This window comes from Balaenoptera ricei, chromosome 11 (genome assembly GCF_028023285.1).
Source record: "Balaenoptera ricei isolate mBalRic1 chromosome 11, mBalRic1.hap2, whole genome shotgun sequence".
In the NCBI taxonomy this organism is placed as follows: Eukaryota; Metazoa; Chordata; class Mammalia; order Artiodactyla; family Balaenopteridae; genus Balaenoptera; species Balaenoptera ricei.
Window position 1 is genome coordinate 37,060,032 of NC_082649.1, and position 20,711 is coordinate 37,080,742.

Below are 20,711 nucleotides of genomic sequence, written 5' to 3' on the forward strand. Positions count from 1 at the left end.
TGGTCACCCTCCTCTTGCGCCAGACCTCCCTCCTCTGGCCAGTCCTGCTTGACTGCCTCATCTTCCCCGACTCAGCTCCGGTGGCATCTGTGCTCCACTGGCGGACTGGGGGCCCCTCCTCTTCACCCTCATGGCTCCCTTGGTGGCCAGAGCCTGTCCACTCACGTGTCTCTATCCTTACTGGGTGGTTCACCCTTTGAGGGGGCCGGGACTCACAGGAGGGGGTGCAGGAGGTGTCTCGTGTTTTGGAATGAATGAATGAGTGAGTGAATGAAAGAATGCACTTGGACCTCCTGACCTCCAAACCCTCCTCACGTGTTTGGCTCCTCTGGCCACGCCTACTGTGTGGTGTCACCTTGTCCTGCCCCCCAGCCTGAGCGTGGAACATGGAGGCGCCAGTCCTTTCCCAGCTTGCCGCCCTTAGCCTGCTCGCTCTGTCCCCGCTGCACGCTCTGCCTCCGCACCCATCTTTCCATTTGTAAAACACCCTTTTTCACTTGGAATCTTCACCACATGGTTTGTGACTTAACAAAGTTAACTGTTTCCTGTGCGTTGCCTTTGACTTGGCAGAGCCCGCTTGGCTCTGGAGATGCTCAGGGAACCCGCATCAAAGTTAGTTGGTCCCTTAGTGACACCCTTGGGACTCCGGGGTCACAGCCTAAAGCGCAGCCCTGACACAGCCCTGGTTCCTCACATCCGGCCGTGGAGGCTCAGACAGGCTGCTGGCGGCCAGGGCTTCCCGGGGCTCCCAGAGGCTCCCAGTTTCCCCCAGCTTAGAGGGCAGAGCCTACGCTGAGCTCTGCAGGGTCAGGGAGAGGCATGGCTATGATTTCTCCAAGGAGGAGCATCCGCAGGAGGACACCAAAACAGTACCGTAGGTATGTTGGGAATAATGGCCATTTGAGTTACTATTTTAAAACAGGTTGGTTAAGTTGGCTAGAGACAGTCATGCAGTTAAGTCACCCAAGTTAGAGGAATGGGGGTAACGGTGGGAACGGGGCGACAGCAGGGCTCGGGTTCCCAGCAGTACTGAGTGCTCGCTGTAGTCGCGTCCTCCAGGCTCTTTACGGGTACAGTGTGGAGCAGAAACCCACCCTGCCTCTCTGGACTGCGTCACCCATGGGGACCCTTCCTTAGGTGAGAGCCAGACGTTAGTTAGCGGCCGGCTGCACTGAGATCTTTTTTAACTTTATTTTTCAAGCCAGGGTTTTTATTGATTTGTTTATTCTTGTGCGAGGCCCTGAGTGGGAGAAAGGATGGCCACGCCTCAGTCCTTGAGTCAGATGGGAACTGACAGGTCAGGACACAGGCAGGAGGAGGGGCTGGGCCTTGGGCCCTGGAGCCTCACAGGCTCGCCTAGAAATTAAGAGACCCGAAGGGAGGTTCGTGAGAGCACAAGGGGAGAAAACCCATTCACTGGGAAAGGTAATACGCAGCAGGACAGTGTTAAATCAGTTGAAGGATCAGCATCAGCCTAGGGCTCTGAGGAGCAGGCTCGGAGATACTGACGGGGAACACGGGAGCGGGGTGACATAACCGACTGAGGGCATGATGGGGCAGGATAAGGAGGTCAGGTCAGAATAGGGAAGGTGCCGTAAAGTGCATCGTTCAGAGCAGATGGAGACACCGGCGCCGGGGACGAAAGATGACTCTGGGTGGTGTTGAGAAAGGGAAGGATGTTTGTTCACTTACGAGGAGGTCTAGGGAGAGGATCCACTGGGAGTGCGGCGGGGGGTGTGCGGAAGCCAAGGTGTGTTCTGGGGGGTTGTCTCCATGGCCCCACCCCGTGCTTGGAAAGACGGGTGCTCCTAAAGCAAGAGACTGTCGATAACCCCCCAGAAGGTGGTCCTGTCACTTCAGAAGCTCAAAGAATGTGGAGCTGATGGAGAAAAGGTGATTAATAGCTGCTACTTAAAAGAGGATTTTCAAATTTACGCTGAGTAGCCCAGGTGAGAGCTGACAACCCAAACAGGTTTTAAATCCATGGCTGTTGACAGGTAAGCACCTGCAGGTGGGCCTAAGAGGCGAGATTCGATATAAAAGGAAGGGAGAAAGGAAAGGAAAGAAAAGGAAGGAGAGACTGGGGGCTGACTCGGGTCCACAGGAAGCAGCACCAGCCTGAGCTTTAAGGAAAGAAATCGGCTCACTCTAAGAGAAAATAGACTCTGCCCCACTATAAGAGTAAATAGACTCTGCCCATACAAAGAGGACGCGTGGTCTCGGGCTTCATATTAGAGTTTGAAAGGTGAAATTTGAAACAGTGGTAGATAAATGAATTGAAGTGGGAATATGGAAGAAATAGTGATGCAGGAAGGTAAGCATGGAATTTATATTTTAAGTATAATTTCACAGTTGATATTACATTTGTCTTCTCCTCCGTGAACCTGATTCTGCGGAAGAAGGGTGCATGTGTATGCGTGCATAGTGCACGTGTGCCTGTGTGCGTGGTGTGGGTGTGCACGGTGCGTGTGCTCGAGCTGTGGAGGCTGCAGAGTTCCCAAGAGGAAGCAGGGGCAGCCGCGTCCCCCTGGCTCTCTGCACTTCCTGAGTCCCCTGCGGTCTCCTCCGCCTGGTCCTTTCTCAGGGAGAGTGGCAGGTGTCCAGCCCTGGCTGCATCCTGCCCACTCCCAGGGTACCAGTGCCTTATCCTCTAAAGACAGGCCCTTATCCGGGACTCAGGAAACATGGGCAGATCCAAGTTCAGTGGGTCCTCTGAGCTAGCAGGCCACTCAGAAGGAAAGGGTGGGCCCAACCCAAGGAGAGTGAGGGTTGAGCTCTCCTGGGAGCAGTGGGTGGCCAGGGCTCGGAGCCTGGCCCTGGCCCTGTGCCACATGGCTTGCCTCTCACAGCTGTCCACGCAGGCCCAGGCACCCACCAGTCCTTTCCAAGCACATCACTACACGCCAGTTACATGCTTACAGTTTAGCCTCAGCATTTGCGCCTAAGTTCGATGACAGCTTTACAACAACTTGCATCATCTTACTTATCTAGGGCTGGTTTAGAAGTCTGGAGGCCAAAGGGAGAAAACCCTTGGGATACGGTAGCACCAGTAGGAGAGCCGGGGCCCTACCAGGTGTTTGTCCAGGGTGCTGGTTCTGCCTCCTGGCCCCCCAGCCACTGGTGGCCTCCGGCTCCCTCAGCCTCAGTTCCTGTCATGTTACTGGCCTACCACACCAGTGTCTCTAAGACTGTCTTGTGCCATCAAGCCCCTCAGGAACTGGCACTCACCCCTAAATCCTATTCCAGCAGATCATAGAATGTTTCTGCTCCAAAGCTCTCACTGGCCCTGCCGCCGACTTTCCCCTCTCCTCACGGTTTGCCACTCAGATCTTCTCAGACATCACTTGGCTCTTTCCTCCCAAGGTCTTCACCCATATTATTCCCCTTGCCTGGAACACTTCTAACCCTAAAATGTCCTCGCCTTCCCTCCAGGTCCTGCCTATTAACTTTTCTTTTAATTTTATTGAAGTATAGTTGATTTACAATGTGTGTTTATTTCTTCTGTTCAGCAAAATGACTCAGTCATACATTATATTCTTTTTCATATTCTTTTCCATTATGGTTTATCACAGGATATTAAATACAGTTCCCTGTGCTATACAGTAGGACCCTGTTGTTATCCATCCTATACATAATAGTTTGCATCTGCTAATCCCGAACTCCCAATGCTTCCCTCTGCCATACCCCCCCCTCACCTTGGCAACCACAAGTCTGTTCTCTATGTCTGTGAGCCTGTTTTTGTTTCATAGATATATTGATTTGTATCGTATTTTAGATTCCACATATAAGTGATATCATATGGTAATTATCTTTCTGACTTACTTCGCTTAGTATGATAATCTCTAGATCGATCCATGTGGGCTGCAAGTCTGCCTATTAACGTTTTTTTTTTTTTGGCCGCACCGCACGGCTTGCAGGATCTTAGTTCCCCAACCAGGGATCGAACCCACACTCTTGGCAGTGAAAGCGCACAGTCCTAGCCACTGGACCGCCAGGGAATTCCTGCCTATTAACTTTTAAAAGGACTGTATTGAGGGCTTAGAGTCTTCTAAGCGCTATGAGCAATGACCTTCAAACATTTTGTTTGCATATCCCCTAAAAGAGCTTTGGGAAAAAAAGTGTAATTTTTTGAACATTTTAAGGTTGAGAAGTAAAAATTTCTTCATAAGTTTAAATACAATTATTTTTGTTAATATGAGATAGAAAAAAATAAACATTTTAAAAGACGGACGATAAGGACTAATTATTAGGAATACATATTTGATGACATGATTTGGTAAAATAGATTTTTTTTTAAAATTTTATTTGTTTATTTATGGCTGTGTTGGGTCTTCGTTTCTGTGTGAGGGCTTTTCTCCAGTTGCGGCAAGCGGGGACCACTCTTCATCGCGGTGCGCGGGCCTCTCACCATCGCGGCCTCTCTTGTTGCAGAGCACAGGCTCCAGACGCGCAGGCTCAGCAATTGTGGCTCACGGGCCTAGTTGCTCCTCGGCATGTGGGATCTTCCCAGACCAGGGCTCGAACCCGTGTCCCCTGCATTGGCAGGCAGATTCTCAACCACTGCGCCACCAGGGAAGTCCCCGGTAAAATAGATTTTAACCAACTCGCTGAATAAGGCACACCAAATCTGAAAGTAATTGTGGAATTATTCATGGGATTTAGCCAGTGTATTTTGAAAATGTTTTTATAATTCTGGGAAAATTGCAGTTATGTTTAAAAGAATTACATGAGTCACATATACAGTTCGGTTCTGAATTCAGAACATCTCACTCAGGCCAAATTTCACTCTCATGGGGACCCGGAAGGCATCAGGGCCCATGACTCATGGGAGGGTGCTCCCCATCCAGGGCTTGGCCTCCGTGTGAGGGAGGTCGGTGTGCCCCAGTGCGTACTGTAGCACGGGCAGGCGAGGGCTGTGCTTTCCTTCTGTGAGGTGGGGAAGGGTGTTGTGAATTCAGTCATGTTCTCAGGCAGTTTTAGAAAACACTGAATTTGAGGATCTGGAAATTGATTCCCTTAAAACTGCTAGCATGCTCCTTGGAAAGTCGATCTGTGTGCTTCAGACTGAAGAGACCCCCACAACAGAGGATGTGATTCTCCTGTGCAAAGAGCTCAGGACAGGCACCAGAGGGCAGGGACCCCAGGAGGACTTGGCTGGTAGTGGAGAGAGGAATTTCTGTGGGGGGGAGGTCATCCCTAAAGACCCTCCTCTGACGTGGGCTTCCTCTGGCTGCCCCCGTGCCCCCGGCTCACACACCAGCAGTTACCTCCTGCTCCGGGCATGGCAGGCTCACCCCCAACCCCCAGCCGTGCTGTGTGTTCTCAAGGTCAGGGCGGAGGCTCACCCTTGTTTGCCGAGCTCTGAGTGGTGCCCTGTCTGCTCAGTGGTGCTTCCTGAGTGAGTCACGGTGGAAGGCAGGCTTTTCCTGGCTCCTGCGGGGGGCCATTCCTCCACATGAGGGTGTTTGTTCCCGGTTGGCCCAGGTCACCTCAGGTTGAAGTTCCCTCCCCAGCACTGCTGCCCAGAGGATGATTACGCACCAAGAACTTGTTCCCTTCCGGAGGGCACAGGAGGAGGTGAGCAACGGCTCTTTGGATCCTTGGAGATAAGCCTGGGTCCTCCCCTGGGGTAATGCCCTATAGGCTTTTTTTAGAAAATAACCTTATTGTAGTATAATTCACATGTCATACAACTCACCCATTTAAAGCATAGTGGTTTTTAGTATATTGACAGAATCATGCAGCCATTGCCACCATCAACCCCACTGACTTTTAATCCAACTGCCAGATGTAAGAATTAATTAATTAATTAAAAAAGAAAGAAAAGCTCATGAGACAAAAGTAACCCAAACTGGAGAAATCCAGTGGGAACATTTTATAGGAATCCATGCTGTGCTGCCTGCAACTCTTAGACTCATCGGTCCACTCACTTGTATCCTGACTGATTGAAAAGCGCTTACAACCCTCTAGTTGCTGCCTGTCCGTGCCAGCGGCGGGGGGGAGCGGAGGGACCTGCCGTCACTCCCGTGGGGACAATGTCCCGACTCATGGCAGCTCTGGGGTCCAACACTGACCCATCGCTCACCGGGTCTCTCCTTTCTCTCACCAGGTGTTCCACTGCGTCCACTTTGAGTGTCCTGAGCAGCAGAGCAACCAGAAGGAGGAAAACAGCGAGGAATCGGGGGCGGGGGACACTAGCCCGGCCAGTCAGCAGCTCGACCCCCACGCCCTGCAGGCCCCCAGCGGCAACTCGCTGCACTCCAGCCCAGGCTCCAGCTCATACTCAGCCAACCGGCAGCACCAATGAAGGAGGCGCACGTGTGGAGGGACTCGGCTGGGCCCAGGTGGCACAGGAGCCGTGTCCTCCCCAAGCAGGGATCCCTGTGGACGCCTCCCCCCGCCACCCCCGCCCCACGAGGAACAGACCTGACTGCAGAAACACACAGGACAGGTTTCCTCCCAAGGACACAAAGGGGCTGCTTTGTTCTCCTCAGTTTGTTCAAATCAGGCTGGTCTCCAGGGGGAGAAAGTGGGTCTTCAATCTTCATCAAGTCCACTAACACCCTACCTCTCTAATCTAACCCCGCAAAGACCACAGAAGGAAGTAACAGGCCTGAGTCGGAATACAAAGATGGCACATGAACACAGGAATGGAAGAGAATGTATTAGGCCTTCATTACCTGGAGGCACCCTGTAGGAAATGGGTTTCCTTAGAGTGTTTACTTTTATGGAACACATTGCCCTGGCAACTAAATGATTTTTTTATTTCTTTTAGTTATTCTCCATTTGCTGAATCATAGGTGTTCCAGATCTTTATGAAAGGTTCAAACAGCAAATCACTGGTTTTAATCCCTTTTGACGCTGTAATTTTCCTTCCTTAGTTGTGAACGGTTGGGCGTGGGGTGGAGCTGAGAACTATCATGCGCGTCTCCTAAATGAGGCTCAGATGCAGCTCATCATGGCACCTGGTCTGACAAGGAGAATCCTTTGAGGAAGATCAACAAAATACACAAGGAGCAAATTAATCTGTGGACACTGGAGTTAATAATCACTCGAATTGCCAAGTTATTAACCTGTCATTCCTGAAACGTATCCAGCCTTTAAGCTTGGGAGGCTGACAAGGAAACAGTGATTATGCCACCAGCTAATTTAATGTTCAGAAGTACGTATGAGTGTATACCAACTTCCGGTTGGGCTGGACCCATCCTCCATTTGCCACAGGTTAGTGGAGCCGTGTGGAGGCAGCCGTCCTGCCAGTCGGTGTCGGGAATGCAGAAGTGGGCCTTTCCTGCGTGGTGGTGATCGGTGGTTGCTGTTTTTCCCCCAGACCATAATACTCAGCCAGGGACTGAAAAGAAAAGAATCAGTTCTAAGAAGCTTTCCTTTTAATCCTCATTGAAACGATCTCATCTGACAGTTGTCGCTTGATCTGGCTCTGTGTGTCTGTGTAATTTCCATCCCAGTGCTAACTGCCCTGTGTAACTTGATCAGCTTGTGTCCGGTTTTTGCTCATCCCCCCCGATTCTTCAGTTGGCTGGCTGTCATGATCAGGTCCTCTGTGCATCCTGCTTGGAGGAGGGGTGGGGCCGACGGGGGGTCCTTTCTGTCTTAAAGACACATTGGTCGTGGGTGTACAAAGAGCCAGTGGGTCAGCTGTTTCCTCCTAGTGTGATGTAGTTGTGATTTATCAGTATTGGAATAGTAGGGTAGCTTCAAGCTGCATGATTAAACGGGAAGGTTGTCTTTCTGCTAGTCTCCCTCGGTGCCCTCGACTCTGATCTCCGTCTGCGTCCCCCTGCGTGGGGTTAGTGGAACCCCCTGAGGGGGACAGCTTTTCACAAAGGGAGGGGCTCCGGTAACGAATGGCGGTGCCGCTCGCTTGCTCGCCACGGGTGGCTGGCCGCGCTCTGTGGCTGGCGCTGCCTCGCTCAGCACCCAGCCCCGTCTCCAGTTAGAGCGGAGGGCTCCCGACAACTCAGCACTTCCTCCAGCGGTGCGTTCACTGCCCACGGGGGGGCAGGAGGAGCAGGGAGGTCAGAAGAGGGCAGGGTTCAAATGTTTTGCAAGTATCATCTATTCAAGGGCTTCTTTTCAAACCCTGAAGTCACCTGTCCAGAGAGGAATCCCGGCTTGGAGGCCAGCACTGGTGACCCGGGGAAGTGGGGGGCGGGCTGGGGGAGGGTCTGGAGCCCTTCAGCACCCTTCTCCATCCAGGCACAGGTAACTAAATGCTTCCTGGCCACTCAGCTTCACACCTGAAGAGGCACGAACTGTGCCCTGCGTGGCCAGTGGCTCACCCTCTGCTTCCTGTCCTCTGTGAATTCTCTTCGGTGTTCGTTCCTTCCAGATCTCTGCCCTGAGGTCTGTCTGGAGAGAATAAAGCTTGTCTCTCTCCTGCTCCTCCAGCACTTCAGACACCCCTTGTTATCAGATAAAGGGAAGGAAGGGGACTGAGAGGCAGTGCTGAGACGGGGAGGACCGAGGCCAGCTCTGTGCAGCGGTATCGCCGTCCCCTACCCCCGCAGCTGCCTCCCCTGAGGCCCCCTGATGGTCTAGAGGCCTTGCTTGGATGCAAGCCTGCTCTGGACCCCAGCAGACACTGATGAAGCTCAGCAAAGCCTCCTCTGGTCGCCCTCCTGTTACCAGGCAGGGGCTCTGCCTTCCTTGATGAGCCTTGTGGTTTGGGGAATGGGGGCTCTTTCTGTAGGCCTGGCTGGAGGGGCCTAGACACCCTAGTCGAGGTGCGACACAGCAGACGCGTTGCCAGGGAATGAGGGATGAGTGGGCAGCCAAGAAAAAGTCCCCAGGTGCCTGGCATTCTCCAGAGCCCTGGCTGGTCCCACAGGGGACTTCCCCTCCATGAGCCAGCTGGACCAAGATGGCCTCAAAACTTGGGGACAGACCAATAGAGCTAAACGGGAGTGCTGATGAGACCCAGCTCCAAGGAGCCCCAGCTGCCCGCGGAGCCCTCAGCCCAGCACAGGGTGGAGGCTGATTCTCTGGGAGCTGTGGGACGCCAGGCAGCAAGCAAGCTTGGCCAAGCTGTGAGGGGGGCAGCGGCAGATGAGGGCCCGTGGCTCCCCCCGCAACCCCATGAGGATGCAGCCCCACGGCGTCTGCTTTGAGGAGGTCTGGTGAGGTGGACAGAGGGGTGCTTGTGGCCTCTGGCCCTTTATTGTGAAACAACACCTGTGTAACCACTACCCAGGTCTAGAGATTGAACGTGCAGAACCTCCTGCCCTTCATTCTAGGTCATGCTTTGCGGGGGAGTAAAATGCACATTTTGTTGGGGCTTTTGGCGAAAGCCTTCAGCGTCACCTTCTGGTAGCTCCTTGGCGGGCCGGTGCTGAGCACGGCAAGCAGGGCGGGGTGTGTGCCCCGTGGCACCCCAGTCAAGGCGGGCTTAAAGGCGGGGGCTGCTGCCAAGCACTCTGAACTTGAAACAGGTGTAACAGTATCACACACGCAAATACATGTTTTCCCATATCCTCAGTGCTTTTTCCGTTTTTCTTCTGAGTTTAGTTAGAACCATGAGCCCACGATGGATGTGGGACTCTTCTCAATTGCTCTTTAAATTGTCACTTCTTTAATCTTAGTAAATGAAGTGTTGATTCCTGACAAATACATTAAAAGTGTTTTATTCCTAGAAGAGTTGGGAAAAGAAAATTATTTTCAGCAAGAGTGGGATGTGTTTGTTAGACTAATTCCTTGGCCAAGAAAAAAGTAGCTTTTGAATTGTGCAAAAAATCGCTCGGTAGTTATGCTGTCGCCCCAACTGTCAAACTGCTGTGCAGACAGTGCCGACCCAGTCAACTTCACCTTGTTTTAATTCAGGAGGTAACAAAATTGTAATCACCTGTCCTTTCTAGAGCCACGGGGAAAAAAGGAAGGTCTAATCTGTGACAAAAAGCAGAGCATCCTGTGTGCTGAGGCCATTTGATAATAAAGAAAGAGAGCGTTCCCCATTGTGGGCTTCAATTAAGAACCTGCCTTTGGACAGAGAAGAAAGGTGTCAAAGGAGGAAAAGAAAATTAGATGTGTCTCCTTCTAGGAGTTTTTCCTCATTAGTGAGTTTTTGTTTTGTTTTGTTTTCTGGTGCTATCGTGTCACTCCTGCATTCCACATGGGCGGCCGGCTCCTCTGGGTGCAGCTGAGGTGGTCAGGGTGGCGGCCGGACAGGCGGCAGCTGTGGCTGCAGTGGTGCAGGCCACGCTCCACTTCCTTCTGTGGCTGCAGCCATCCATTCTGCACGTTTGTCCTGACAACAGCTCCAGCAGGAGTTCAGTGCTCATTAGTGGCCCTAGGAATTTAAAATGCGGTTCGTGGTTCTGTGCCACCATGGTTTTTATTATTCTAATATTAAATGAGAAGTCGTCCTGGGGCCTGGTGTTTGCACAGGAGTTTTTGGAGGAGGGGGAGGGATGTGCAGGGCAACTAGGACGCGCCCGTTTCTCCTCCTGGAAGCTGACCTGGTCATACCTGGTTACTGGACAGGATCCTGAGGCCCTGGTGTTTTGCAGAAAATGAGTGGAAACGGTGCTGGGAGGGTTTGGTCGGAGAGTAAACCAGCTTCCGATACACCCCAGCCCCGCCCCTGTATTGAGGTGTGGGGAGAGGACCTGGGGGTTCTGCTGGTTTCCATCAGACTGGCTGCAGGAGCCGTCGCACCTCAGCAGGCGCGGGGAGCTGCGTGTCCCCCACCAAACACCCCACGTGCCTTCAAGCAGGACTTTCTGCTGGACTGACACGGGCCAGGACCTGTCTCCTCTGCAGAGGTGAGGACAGGCGCACACTTTTGAAAGTCACTGTTCTATTTTTTAAAAATTACTGAAGTAATAATGCTCATGGAATAACCTAGCAGAGGGGTGAGGGTGCCCTCCCTTTCATCTGGCTGAGCCACTCTTGACCTGGGCCTGGTCCTTTGCTTCCTCTGTGACTGACTGTCCAGACGGGCAGCAGAGCCCCTGGCCCCCAGCCGTCCTTCCCTACACGCTGTCCTCTCCCAGCCAGAAGGCAGACTCTGAAAGGGGCCCTCCAAACCCACCAAGTTAGCTTCTGCTTTCCCCCCCCCCCTTAAAGAATTCAAATATTCCCCCAGAGGCCTGAGGACCTAAAGACTCACAATCATCCACCTGTAATTTATGATAAATGTCTCGCGCATTTACCACGTGCATCCTGAGTATTTATAGCCCTGAGCCCAGAGCAGGAGGCGGCGGCTGCCTACACCTGCCTCCACTATTGTCTCCTCTTGGCTGTCCCTGCGGCCGGGACAGCTGGAGGCCGCCACCTTTGAGAGCCAGCGGCAGGAGGAGCTGAGAGGCCTGTAAGGCGGGATCTGGGGCCCGGGCCTTGGGTCCCCATGGATGCCCTGGGAACACTGGTGACACTGCTACAGCCTGTCCATCTGTTGCCAGACAGCCTCCTCCGAGGGCTTGTGGCTCAGGACAGGGGCGGTACTTGAGCAGCAGTGGGGTAGAGAGGACCAGGCTGTCCAAGGTCACTGTGCCCCTCGGCCTCTGCTTTCCACCCTGCGTGTAGGGGGCAGGCTCTCCTCCCCGATGGCCACTTCTAGCGCCACGTTCCTGGTTTACTCCCAGCTGCTACGGGAGTTTTCCCTCCCAGACCTGCCCCGGCAGTGGGTCCCCATCAGTGGCCCTGGGTGCTGACAGTGAGATCCAGAAGCCTGTGGGCAGGGATGGCAGGGAGCACAGAGCCGCTGACCAGCCCAGGCCAGCTCAGAGCTCCCCAGGCTTTGGGGCCCAGCTTCTCCCGGCCTCCTTCTGCAGAGGGCAGCTCCAGTTCTCAGAGCTCCCTTCCAGAAGCGACCGGAGAGGCAGCACCAGCTCTGAGGAACAGCCAGGAATCTCCCGTCAGGCTCTCCCAGCACTAAGGTTCCGAGGCCACCCGACCCGTACCCTCACACCTAGAAAAGCCAGAGGAGGTGAGGACCGGACTCAGCCTCTGGACTGTGGTGTGGGGAGGGAGGGGTGGCAGGAGCACCTCAGGGTGGCCGTGGGGCTTGGCCCACGAGCTACTCTTGCCAAACGTGTATAACCTGAACTCGCCCAAGAACGCAGATGTTCTCTATCTATCTATCTATCTATCTATCTTTGGTTTCTGGGTCTGTAAAGGTTGGTGAGGGCCTCTGATGTGGGAGGGTAGGGGCCATGCTGGGCTGGGGCTGGGGAACAGCTCTTCTGAGCCATCTGTAAAGGAGGGCTGCGTCCAGAAGCCCAGAGGGCAGTGTTGCTGTTTGGAATACGTGTTCATTTGCGGGCAGCATGCAGCTTCATTTTGCATAGCAGCCTAGGTGAGCAAACATACAAATTGTGTGTTCACAACAACTGAGTTGACAGCTGTGAGACTGCGATGTGGCTTCCCTTCAGAAATCACGCGAAGACTCCTGTGCGTCGTGGTCCCTGCCCCACGGCTCCATGCTTTTTCTGCCTCTGGGCAGGAGGCAGAGAGCATCCAAACAAGCCCGTCTCCTGTGATCTCAGCTAGCCCTCTGTGGGGCCTGAGTATCACGCCCTGTACATGTGTGGATGGTGAGGTGTGGCTGACTTGCTCTAGGACAGTAAGAAAGAGGAATGTGGGCCCACGCTGTGACCACAGCTCTACAGCACCTTCTCAGAACTCCTTTCCAGGCCCTGAGTACTGCAGACCCCAGTCACAACCTCTCCATCCTGAGATACATAGATAGATAGCCTAGTCTATCTTAAGGCGTATTAGGTGATCCTCTACACAGCATTTACATCATTCTGATCGTCCCTTCCGGGAATCCTTCTCCTCCAGGCCTGTCCTTGGTTAAGTTGGGTTTTGGATGTGCCAGGACCCAGGCATACCCAACCCTCGCACAGCTGGGGGCCCTCTGGGCTGGTGCTCATTCTTCCCATCTCCCCCAGGTACGTAACCTCCCTGCTGCCAGAGAAGGCGGGGCCCAGCAGACACACCTCTACCCCAGGGTCTCCCGAGGCGGAACCACACGAGAGAAACCAGAGGAGCAACAACTGCGGAGCCTGGACACTTACAGGACAAGTGAGCCCCAGACAGTGCACACAAGAGCCCTCCATCTCTTCCAACCTCTGGCTGGGGAGACCTTTTATTATTTTTCTGGTCGTCCAGGTGGCACTTAGGAGAACCAGCAAAACAGAGAAATCCAAACTTTCATACGATTGGTTTAATTTTTTTTTTTTCAGCAGGAGAAAAAAGAATAAAGTTACAAGATTCTTTTAATATTTTCACAATGTTAAAACTAAAACTGAGCTCTAGGCTATGTGTGTAAGTAAATCTAGAACACAAAAGGGTTAAATAAGATTTTCTCTTTTAAAGATACAAGAATTTAAGCTTTCCTTACATTTAACAAACTTCACAGAACAGATACTGCCGGGGAACAAGCCCTCCCACCCCACCCCCAGCTCTGCCATCAGGAAGCGAGCATGGGCTGCGGCCGGGCTCCCCAGGGAGCCTGCTTCCCATCGCTGCCGGGAAGCAGCAGCCGGTGGGGCCTGAGGAGGGCCGGAGGGGCGCCTGGTGGCCTCTTCATGATCAGAGCTTGGTGGGGGGGCCGAGGTGGGCCGCACCACTGAGGATGGCCAGGTACTGGCCAGAGGGCCGTGGCTTGGTAACAGTGGTAAACGTGGGCAGACCCGGCCCCTCTGCCCTGGGCTGCCCTAGAGCAAGACGCCGGTCTGGGTCCTGAAGCAAGAATTAAGGCTGGAGATTTTGCAGCGGATTCCACTCTGGTGGGGGTGGGGTGGGAGAGGAGGTTGGGAAGAGCATGATTTCCAATTTCAGTATTCCGGACCAAAAACATTGGTAGTTGCAGGTATTAACTGTTAATTTGCAGAGCGAGTTGAGCAAACATTTGCTGTGGTATAAAGGGTAAGTTGCTGGGTTAAACTATTCCAGTAGCCTGTGTGTGGGCAGATCCAAACTGCCTCTGCAGGAGCCTCTGACCCTCACCGGCCTGGATCAGATGGGGCTCTGGGGCCATTCACCCCCGCTCAGGCTTTCAAGGGCATCGTTCGCCTGTCTACCCCCCCCCCCCACCTGATCGGTGATGATCTCCTAACACGGGCAAACAGGCCCATCCCCACCGGGCCTGAGCTCCTGCCTCCACTCAACTCCTCTCTGAAGAGAAACACGCTGAGAAACAGGCCCTCCCCCCACCTGCCCAAGCGAGCGTCTGTCTCAAGCTGGGCCACGGCCACGAACCACTGTTCTAGACAGGTCAACCTCTGCCCCTGTGACATATGCTGCCCCCCTTACTAAACTTGCTATGTGGTAGAAGTGGACTGGCTTGGACTACGGGGCTGCACAGACATGAGAGGCGAGGCCAAGGCATCGTCCTCTGGGCCGTGGAGGGGCTGAGTAGGCTCCTGCTGGAAGGGACGGAGCCGCAGGCAGCTCCCAGCTCTTCTATTGATTCCTGTTGGCTATGAAACATCTTTTTAAAAAACTTCCAATATAGAAATCTAGCTGCAGAGGCCAGTGTGTAGGCCACAGTTGCGGTGCTGCAATTAGCCTTATTTGATCAACTGCCAGATCCCTGCACTCGGCAAACGGCAAACCAGAGCCAGCGGGGTCAGGGCACGCCCACGGTCGCTTCTCATGACCAAGGGTCCTGTGTAGAAAAGGTGGTTCTCATTCGTGTACTAGTCTTGAGTGGAGCTGATTTTCAAAGTGAGGTTACTGTTTCTCTTCTCGTGTGATGAGAGAGTTTCTTCATAGCAAGTCAGGTAAGTTTTCTTAACCTGTCCCCACCCCCATTTCCTGCTCAGTGGGAGAGCGAGGCCACCACCCAGCCCAGCCACGGGGCCAGTCTCAACAGCCTCCCGTGGCCCAGGCACGCGTGGCCATCAGGTATCCTGGCTACTGGGACTAAGGATAGTGAAGAGGTGAAGGCCGAACACTAACCAGAGCTTCCGGCAAAGCCACGTGCGTCGTGGGGACTTGAACACCAGCTTCTCCTCCTCTACTGACTCAGAGTCTCCGTCTGGAACACTTTCCACTTAAGGCTTTTTGTAAGTTTGACTCCAGCAGTGACAGGTATGTGTTGTTTTAAATCCACTAGCCATGCTCAAAAAAAAATATTCTTCATGTTTTAATTTTATACAATGGCTAGCAGGCACCTTAGTAACCAGCCAGAAATCAATTTCAACCACCATCAACCCCTAAACTACAGTACCAGGATGGCTGGCTAAGGAAAGGAAACGGACTGGCTGTAGTCTGACGCGTGCCCAGTACAAGGTGTCTGGCTGACTTTGTCCTAAATAAGGCTAACATTAGTGAACTAAGAACAGCGTCACGTAGCGGCCAAGCCGGCCTTCAGGAGCACCCTTCCCCGATGCGCTGGCAAGAGCGCCCCACTTTCCGGTCCAGTTTCACCATTTTCATGATGGCTTCCTCTCGGCCGCGGCCCATGTGGTCAAATGTACAGTCATGCTGCTCGGGGAGGCGATGCAACATACAGAACACGTAACCTGCAGCAGTGGGGGAAGCAGAGAAGACAGACCGTTAGGGTGGCCTCCACGTGCCCAGTGCCCAGCTCTCCCTCGGGTCCAGAGAGCGGGAAGGCGGTCCAGTGAGTGGACAGTGGTTGCAGCAGGGGCTCCGGCTGCTAAAGAGCCTATTACAACATCCCCCCTCTAACAAGACAGCCAGCACTTTCACGCAAGTCCAACGACGTCCTCAGAACGTCCAAGGGGCACACATCTGCCTTCAATGCTGTCCCTGCCTGGACCCTGAGGGTGGAACCCCAAGGTGACTCTGCAGCACCTGCCTCAGAAATGAGTGGGCTCTGAGCCCCTTTCCTCCCAGCCCCACGCAGGCGGGAGAGCCCAGAGCTGGCAGCTCAGCGCTTCCCCGGCCTGGACAAACCTCAGTATCTACCACAAGACACACACTGCTTCTAGGAGAAATGATTATGGGGACGGTGGGTGTGATCAAACCGAAACTCACACGTGAATGGGGGCTCTCAGAGGAAAATGGGTTATTTCAAGCACTGGACAAGGTATTACATTTAAAGAGAGGAAAGAACAGAAATGTCGAGCTCCGACTGGCATCTTAATGGAGCCTGATGCTTCCAACCCCACCTGGTGGGCAGGAGGCGAGGCCTACACACTCAGGCCTCCTGGGAGCGGAGGAGGCTGCAGGGCGGCCTCTGGAGCACAACGCTGGAGAACAAAGAGTTGAGAGGCCGGCAGAGCAGGTAGAGGCACAGATGAAACCCCTCTGGTAGGAAACAATGAGAGGAGGCCCTCAGGGTGTCAGCAGAGAGGCTCCGAGGACAAAGGGAACACAGAGCTGTGTCAGGATGTGGCCCATTCTCCCCTTCTGGTCAAATTCTAGGAGTGCTGATGGGGGGGGGGCGGGGTGTGGACGTGTGCGAGGACAGTCATCCAATGTTCCCTGGGTCTGTGCGGCCCTTTCTTTCAGGGAAGGGGGCATGAGATCTGGGCTGGCTCCTCCCCATCACCTCATCCCACCAGTTGCATCTGGTCATACCTCCAGGTCCCATGGGCCTAGACCAGGTCCACAGGACTGACCTATAGTGGGCTGGAATCCTTTCCTAAACCACCTCTCCCTGTGCACTTGGGGCAGGCATCCCAGAGCAGCGCCCCCCGGCCAATGCTCTCCTCACTTATTCTCCAAGCAAACATCATCCCTTCTCAGAGATTTCTCTCTTTTAAGCCCAGAGCCCAGAGTGAATGGACAGCCACCACTTGCAAACTGTGACTCATCCCTCTCCCCATCCTCAATTCTTTTCAGAGAAGAGGGGTGGAGGCAGTGATTTTAGAAGGATATCAGAAGTTGAAGCAAAGACTGGCCAAGATGGACAACAATTTAAAAAGCCTTAACTTTTAAGATCAACTTTACCCAGAGAATATTCCTCAGCTGACACTCACAGCCCTGCTCTGATGCCTTCAGCTCATGCTGAGTACGTACGGACAGGTGCCCACGGCGGCCTGAGCGACCAGGCCGAGCCTGGACCATCCATTGTGCAGGAAAAAAAAACACGTTATTAACTGCTTCCCAGGGAGAGCAGGGCAATATGTTTGACTCTAAATTAGGACTAGGTTTAAGGAAAGGAACAGAGATGAAATTTTTGTCTCCTGAGAAGCTGAGCTCCCACTTGGCTCAAAAGCGAAGTTAAAATTAATGAGCTCATGTGTTATATTTACTGATAAGTTCATTACTTGAAGATATTGGATACCAGTTGTCTTTCTCCTGAAGGATTTCACAGCAGAAGCGTGGATGGCCTCAATATGCATCCTGCATCTAACAAGCACAATCATCTTTTTGGAGCAAAGCCCACCTGGTCGGGGAGAACCTGCTGTCAGGTCAGGGTTTGGGGTAGGGGTACCAGCTGTGTGGCAGCAGGAAGTGTGTGGAGGCATTTCTGTCGCCAAGTCCTGACATACTTCTATACCTTCAGCATCTGTAATTAGGGCTGGGAAGACCCCTGCTAGCCTGGGATGATGCAGAAGAGGGTCCCAAGGGCTCTCCTCTCCTGATGAATGGTGCTGGCTGAATAAAAGTAGCAGGAAATGGATTACCCCTGAAATTAACTCAGCCCTGGCTCAGTCCAACACCTCATTAGTCAAAGATAGACTGGGATGGAGGGAAGAGGCTCCAGTCTTGCCCTCACTACGCCCCTGACAACTCTGCTTTAGCTTGCCTTCCGCCAACTCCTGGGGACCACCAACTCGGTGGGTGGACCTGAGAGCCCCAGGTTCTGTCTGGAAAAGGAAACAGGGCATGACAACCACAGGAACTCTACCCACCCAAGGATTTTCCATTCAGCCAAAAACACCTTATTTCTCTACTCAAGTTCTGTGTAGCTCTGTCAGACACACCTTGACACTTGCCTTTGATTTTTGAAAGGTGAAAATCACTGAACAGCAGGTAAACTTTCACCAGTTCAGCAGGGAGCAGAGCTGGTAAAAATTACAATATATGGCATTGTAATTCACTGGGGAAAAGTCTGGGGGAAATTTTGGAAGGCTAACTTCCCAAGTTGCTGCACTGAGGTTATTAGATGATATAAATTAAGCTCAATTCCCTCTCCTGTCAAGTTCACTCACCAAGTGGAAGTTACATGCTGGAACTTGTCCCAAATGCTGAGTAGGTATTATCCACTGACAACAGCCAATTGGCTAAATGTATTTTGGTGTCAGTAGCTGGGGTGGGCTGTTCTGGATACAGGAACGCATTCGGGGGTGACTGGCGGGGTGTGTGTGTGTGTGTGTGTGTGTGTGTGTGTGTGTGTGAGAGAGAATCTTTATTCTCTTCTCTCGATACCCACAGACCTGTTTCCAGAAACCACTCAAGTGTCATGAACGTTCAATTATTCTCTGAAATCTGGAGACCAAGCTGGGCATATGGAGAGAAGTGAGTTAGGCTGCTGGGGAAGCAGACTGTTCTCATTTCAGTGATGAACACAGTTTTAGAGCACAAGGGGATTTACAGCCTCAGCCTCAACACTTCCTCACGCCGTTTAATTAGAAACCAAGTGGGGCCTTTCCAGGGTGAGTCAGCCAAGGCGGTGTCCAGAGGGAAAGAAAAGAGAAAGGACACTGAACTGATCAGCAGAGCTGTGACAGGGGCTTTGGTACTATTACCCAGGGTATCATGAAATTCTTTCTCCCCGATTTTAAAAAGTTATATCATTATCAAACTCACTCACATATGTACAATTCATATCTACACCCTCCTTATGGCCCCATAGTTCAGCATCACGTAGTATTAAAAACAATTTCAATATACTTTTGCTTATGATAGCTATATACATACAGTGCTTTGGAGAGATAAGCAGTAGGATAATGATTAAAAGGATGCCACCCCCCTATAAGCGAGGAAAACACCCAAGGCAAAAGTTTTTGAAAAAAGATCAGCCTATAATACTAAATGTGGTTTAACCTCAGCCCTTTCCCCTGCCATATCTGCCACAACTGCTGCCCACTCCTGGGAGCCCCGGATCACTCGTTTTCCATGAAATACTGGCTAGGAGGAAGCCGCAGAGCTCCGTTAAGGCTGCGGAGCTGTTTTCAGTAAATTTCACAAAACGCTCAAGAACTTGTGTGGGTGTTTCTTTGTTTGTCAGCACGGAAGAGCAATTTGGGATGAGCCCTTGATTAAAAGGCGAGGGTGCAGAAGAGCTGTCTAAGCACTGGGTCCCACGGCCCACCTTCCAGGCCCCTTTCCACCTGCCACTGCCTGGCTCCTGACAGGCTGACAGGCCATCCTGGGCATGCGGAGAGGAGAGGAGGCCCGACCAGCACAGGTGAGACCAGTCGGCCGTCCTGCCCCCGTCCTGTGAGCTACGCTGCAAGGTCTCCGGCAGCTACACCCTCATTTCAAACAAACCTTCAACTGAGCAGGCAGCCTCAGGGCTGGACGACGAAGAGGCCTGCCCAGGGAGCCACAGCGGCTGAACCGTGGTGGGCTCCTCCCAGAGTGCTGTGGCTGTGAACAGCAACAGAGGGGGCAGAGCAGGCAAAAGGCAAAAAGTACAATTCAAGACCTATCTTAACCCCCTGTCCTGAAAGGATCGCATGTGAATGAGAAACAGCACAGAGGCAGCACACTCAGGTCACCCTCACCCCGAGCAGAGAGGCCGGGGGATTCCTGTGGGAGGACAAGCATTTCAGTGCAGGCCGCTCACGGTTATAAACAAGCACACCTGGACTCAGCCCTCCTGGTGTAGAGCCACAGGCCACACAGACCTGGAGATGCTCAACACCTAAATCCCTAAAAACACGTTCCCAGCAGAAAATGGATCCGAGGTTCACTCTTCCAAGACTCATAAAGGTCTGACATGCAGGTTTCTAAAAATGCTCATCTGGTGGGAACCAAACTTCAGCTTTTAAAGCTAACATCTGAAAGTCATCCATTTCTTTCAGACGCCCTCATCCATAGCTAAATCTCACCTCTGCTCACACAGAGACGGGTGTGGGTATTTTGAGACTATACACCAGGATTGAGAACAGTCTGACAAATGCCATCATTAAGCAAAGATGATATAACTAACACCCAATACCTGACTATAAGTGCTATAAAGTTGTAACAATATTTCCCGTTTCACTTACTTGTTGACAAAAATCATTGACAATCACTGTCCAAGAGGAACACCCAGGGCCTGAGGAGAAAGGGTCACTACCTCTCAGCCGTGCTGGCAGGCAGGGGCCCTGAGGGCAGCTGAACCAGATAATTGGCCCCATTGGCCAGTTCCCTTTCCCCCCACTCCTCCCCCCATCCTCAGGCACCACTATGGTGTTGGGGGTGGGGAAGGTGTGTGGAGGAGGAGCTGGAGGACCGAGGGCGGAGGCAACCGGTCATCCCACAGGCAGTACAGCCCCTACCCTTGGCTGAGGCCCCGGATCCCCAGGCCAGTGCTTCCCTCTGAACCTTAAGAACTGAGCAGGGGTTGGAACTGTCTTTTTTCCATGGAATTTCCTAAAGGAGACAAAGAAAGTGATGCCAAAATTCACAAAGTCTGAGCCCTTGACATTTTTATTCAATCCCTGCCAGACAGAAATGTTGCTTATTGGCTTTATCTTGGAGTAAAAAAGCACCACTTAAAAGTTGACAGAACTGGGCAGCTCTGGATACTTGTGGACTTTAATTAATTAAACACTTGTTTTCCTGCAGATCCCCCCACTCGGGGGCTCTCCCAAAGTGGCCATTTCAGTGAAGCCTCAGACCAG

The 20,711-nt window shown here is 52.7% G+C and overlaps 2 protein-coding genes across 5 annotated transcripts in view; one reads left to right on the forward strand and one right to left on the reverse strand.

The window, feature by feature from the left end:
• The window catches only part of BTBD9 (BTB domain containing 9), a 406,786-nt gene extending 393,550 nt beyond the window's left edge, over window positions 1-13,236 (forward strand). For 2 of the 3 annotated variants that reach the window (XM_059938774.1, XM_059938775.1), the window contains exon 11: window positions 6,110-9,649. In XM_059938774.1, coding sequence (XP_059794757.1) covers window positions 6,110-6,307 — 198 coding nt within the window. In that variant the 3' untranslated portion in view covers window positions 6,308-9,649. Of the gene's footprint in view, window positions 1-6,109; window positions 9,650-12,905 lie in introns of those variants that run through there. The other variant, XR_009505745.1, reaches the window with a different exon arrangement.
• ZFAND3 (zinc finger AN1-type containing 3) overlaps window positions 13,198-20,711 on the reverse strand; it is a 315,563-nt gene continuing 308,049 nt past the window's right edge. For both annotated transcript variants that reach the window (XM_059938778.1, XM_059938777.1), the window contains one exon: window positions 13,198-15,485. In XM_059938778.1, the coding sequence (XP_059794761.1) occupies window positions 15,331-15,485 (155 nt within the window). In that variant the 3' untranslated portion in view covers window positions 13,198-15,330. The remainder of the gene's footprint in view (window positions 15,486-20,711) is intronic.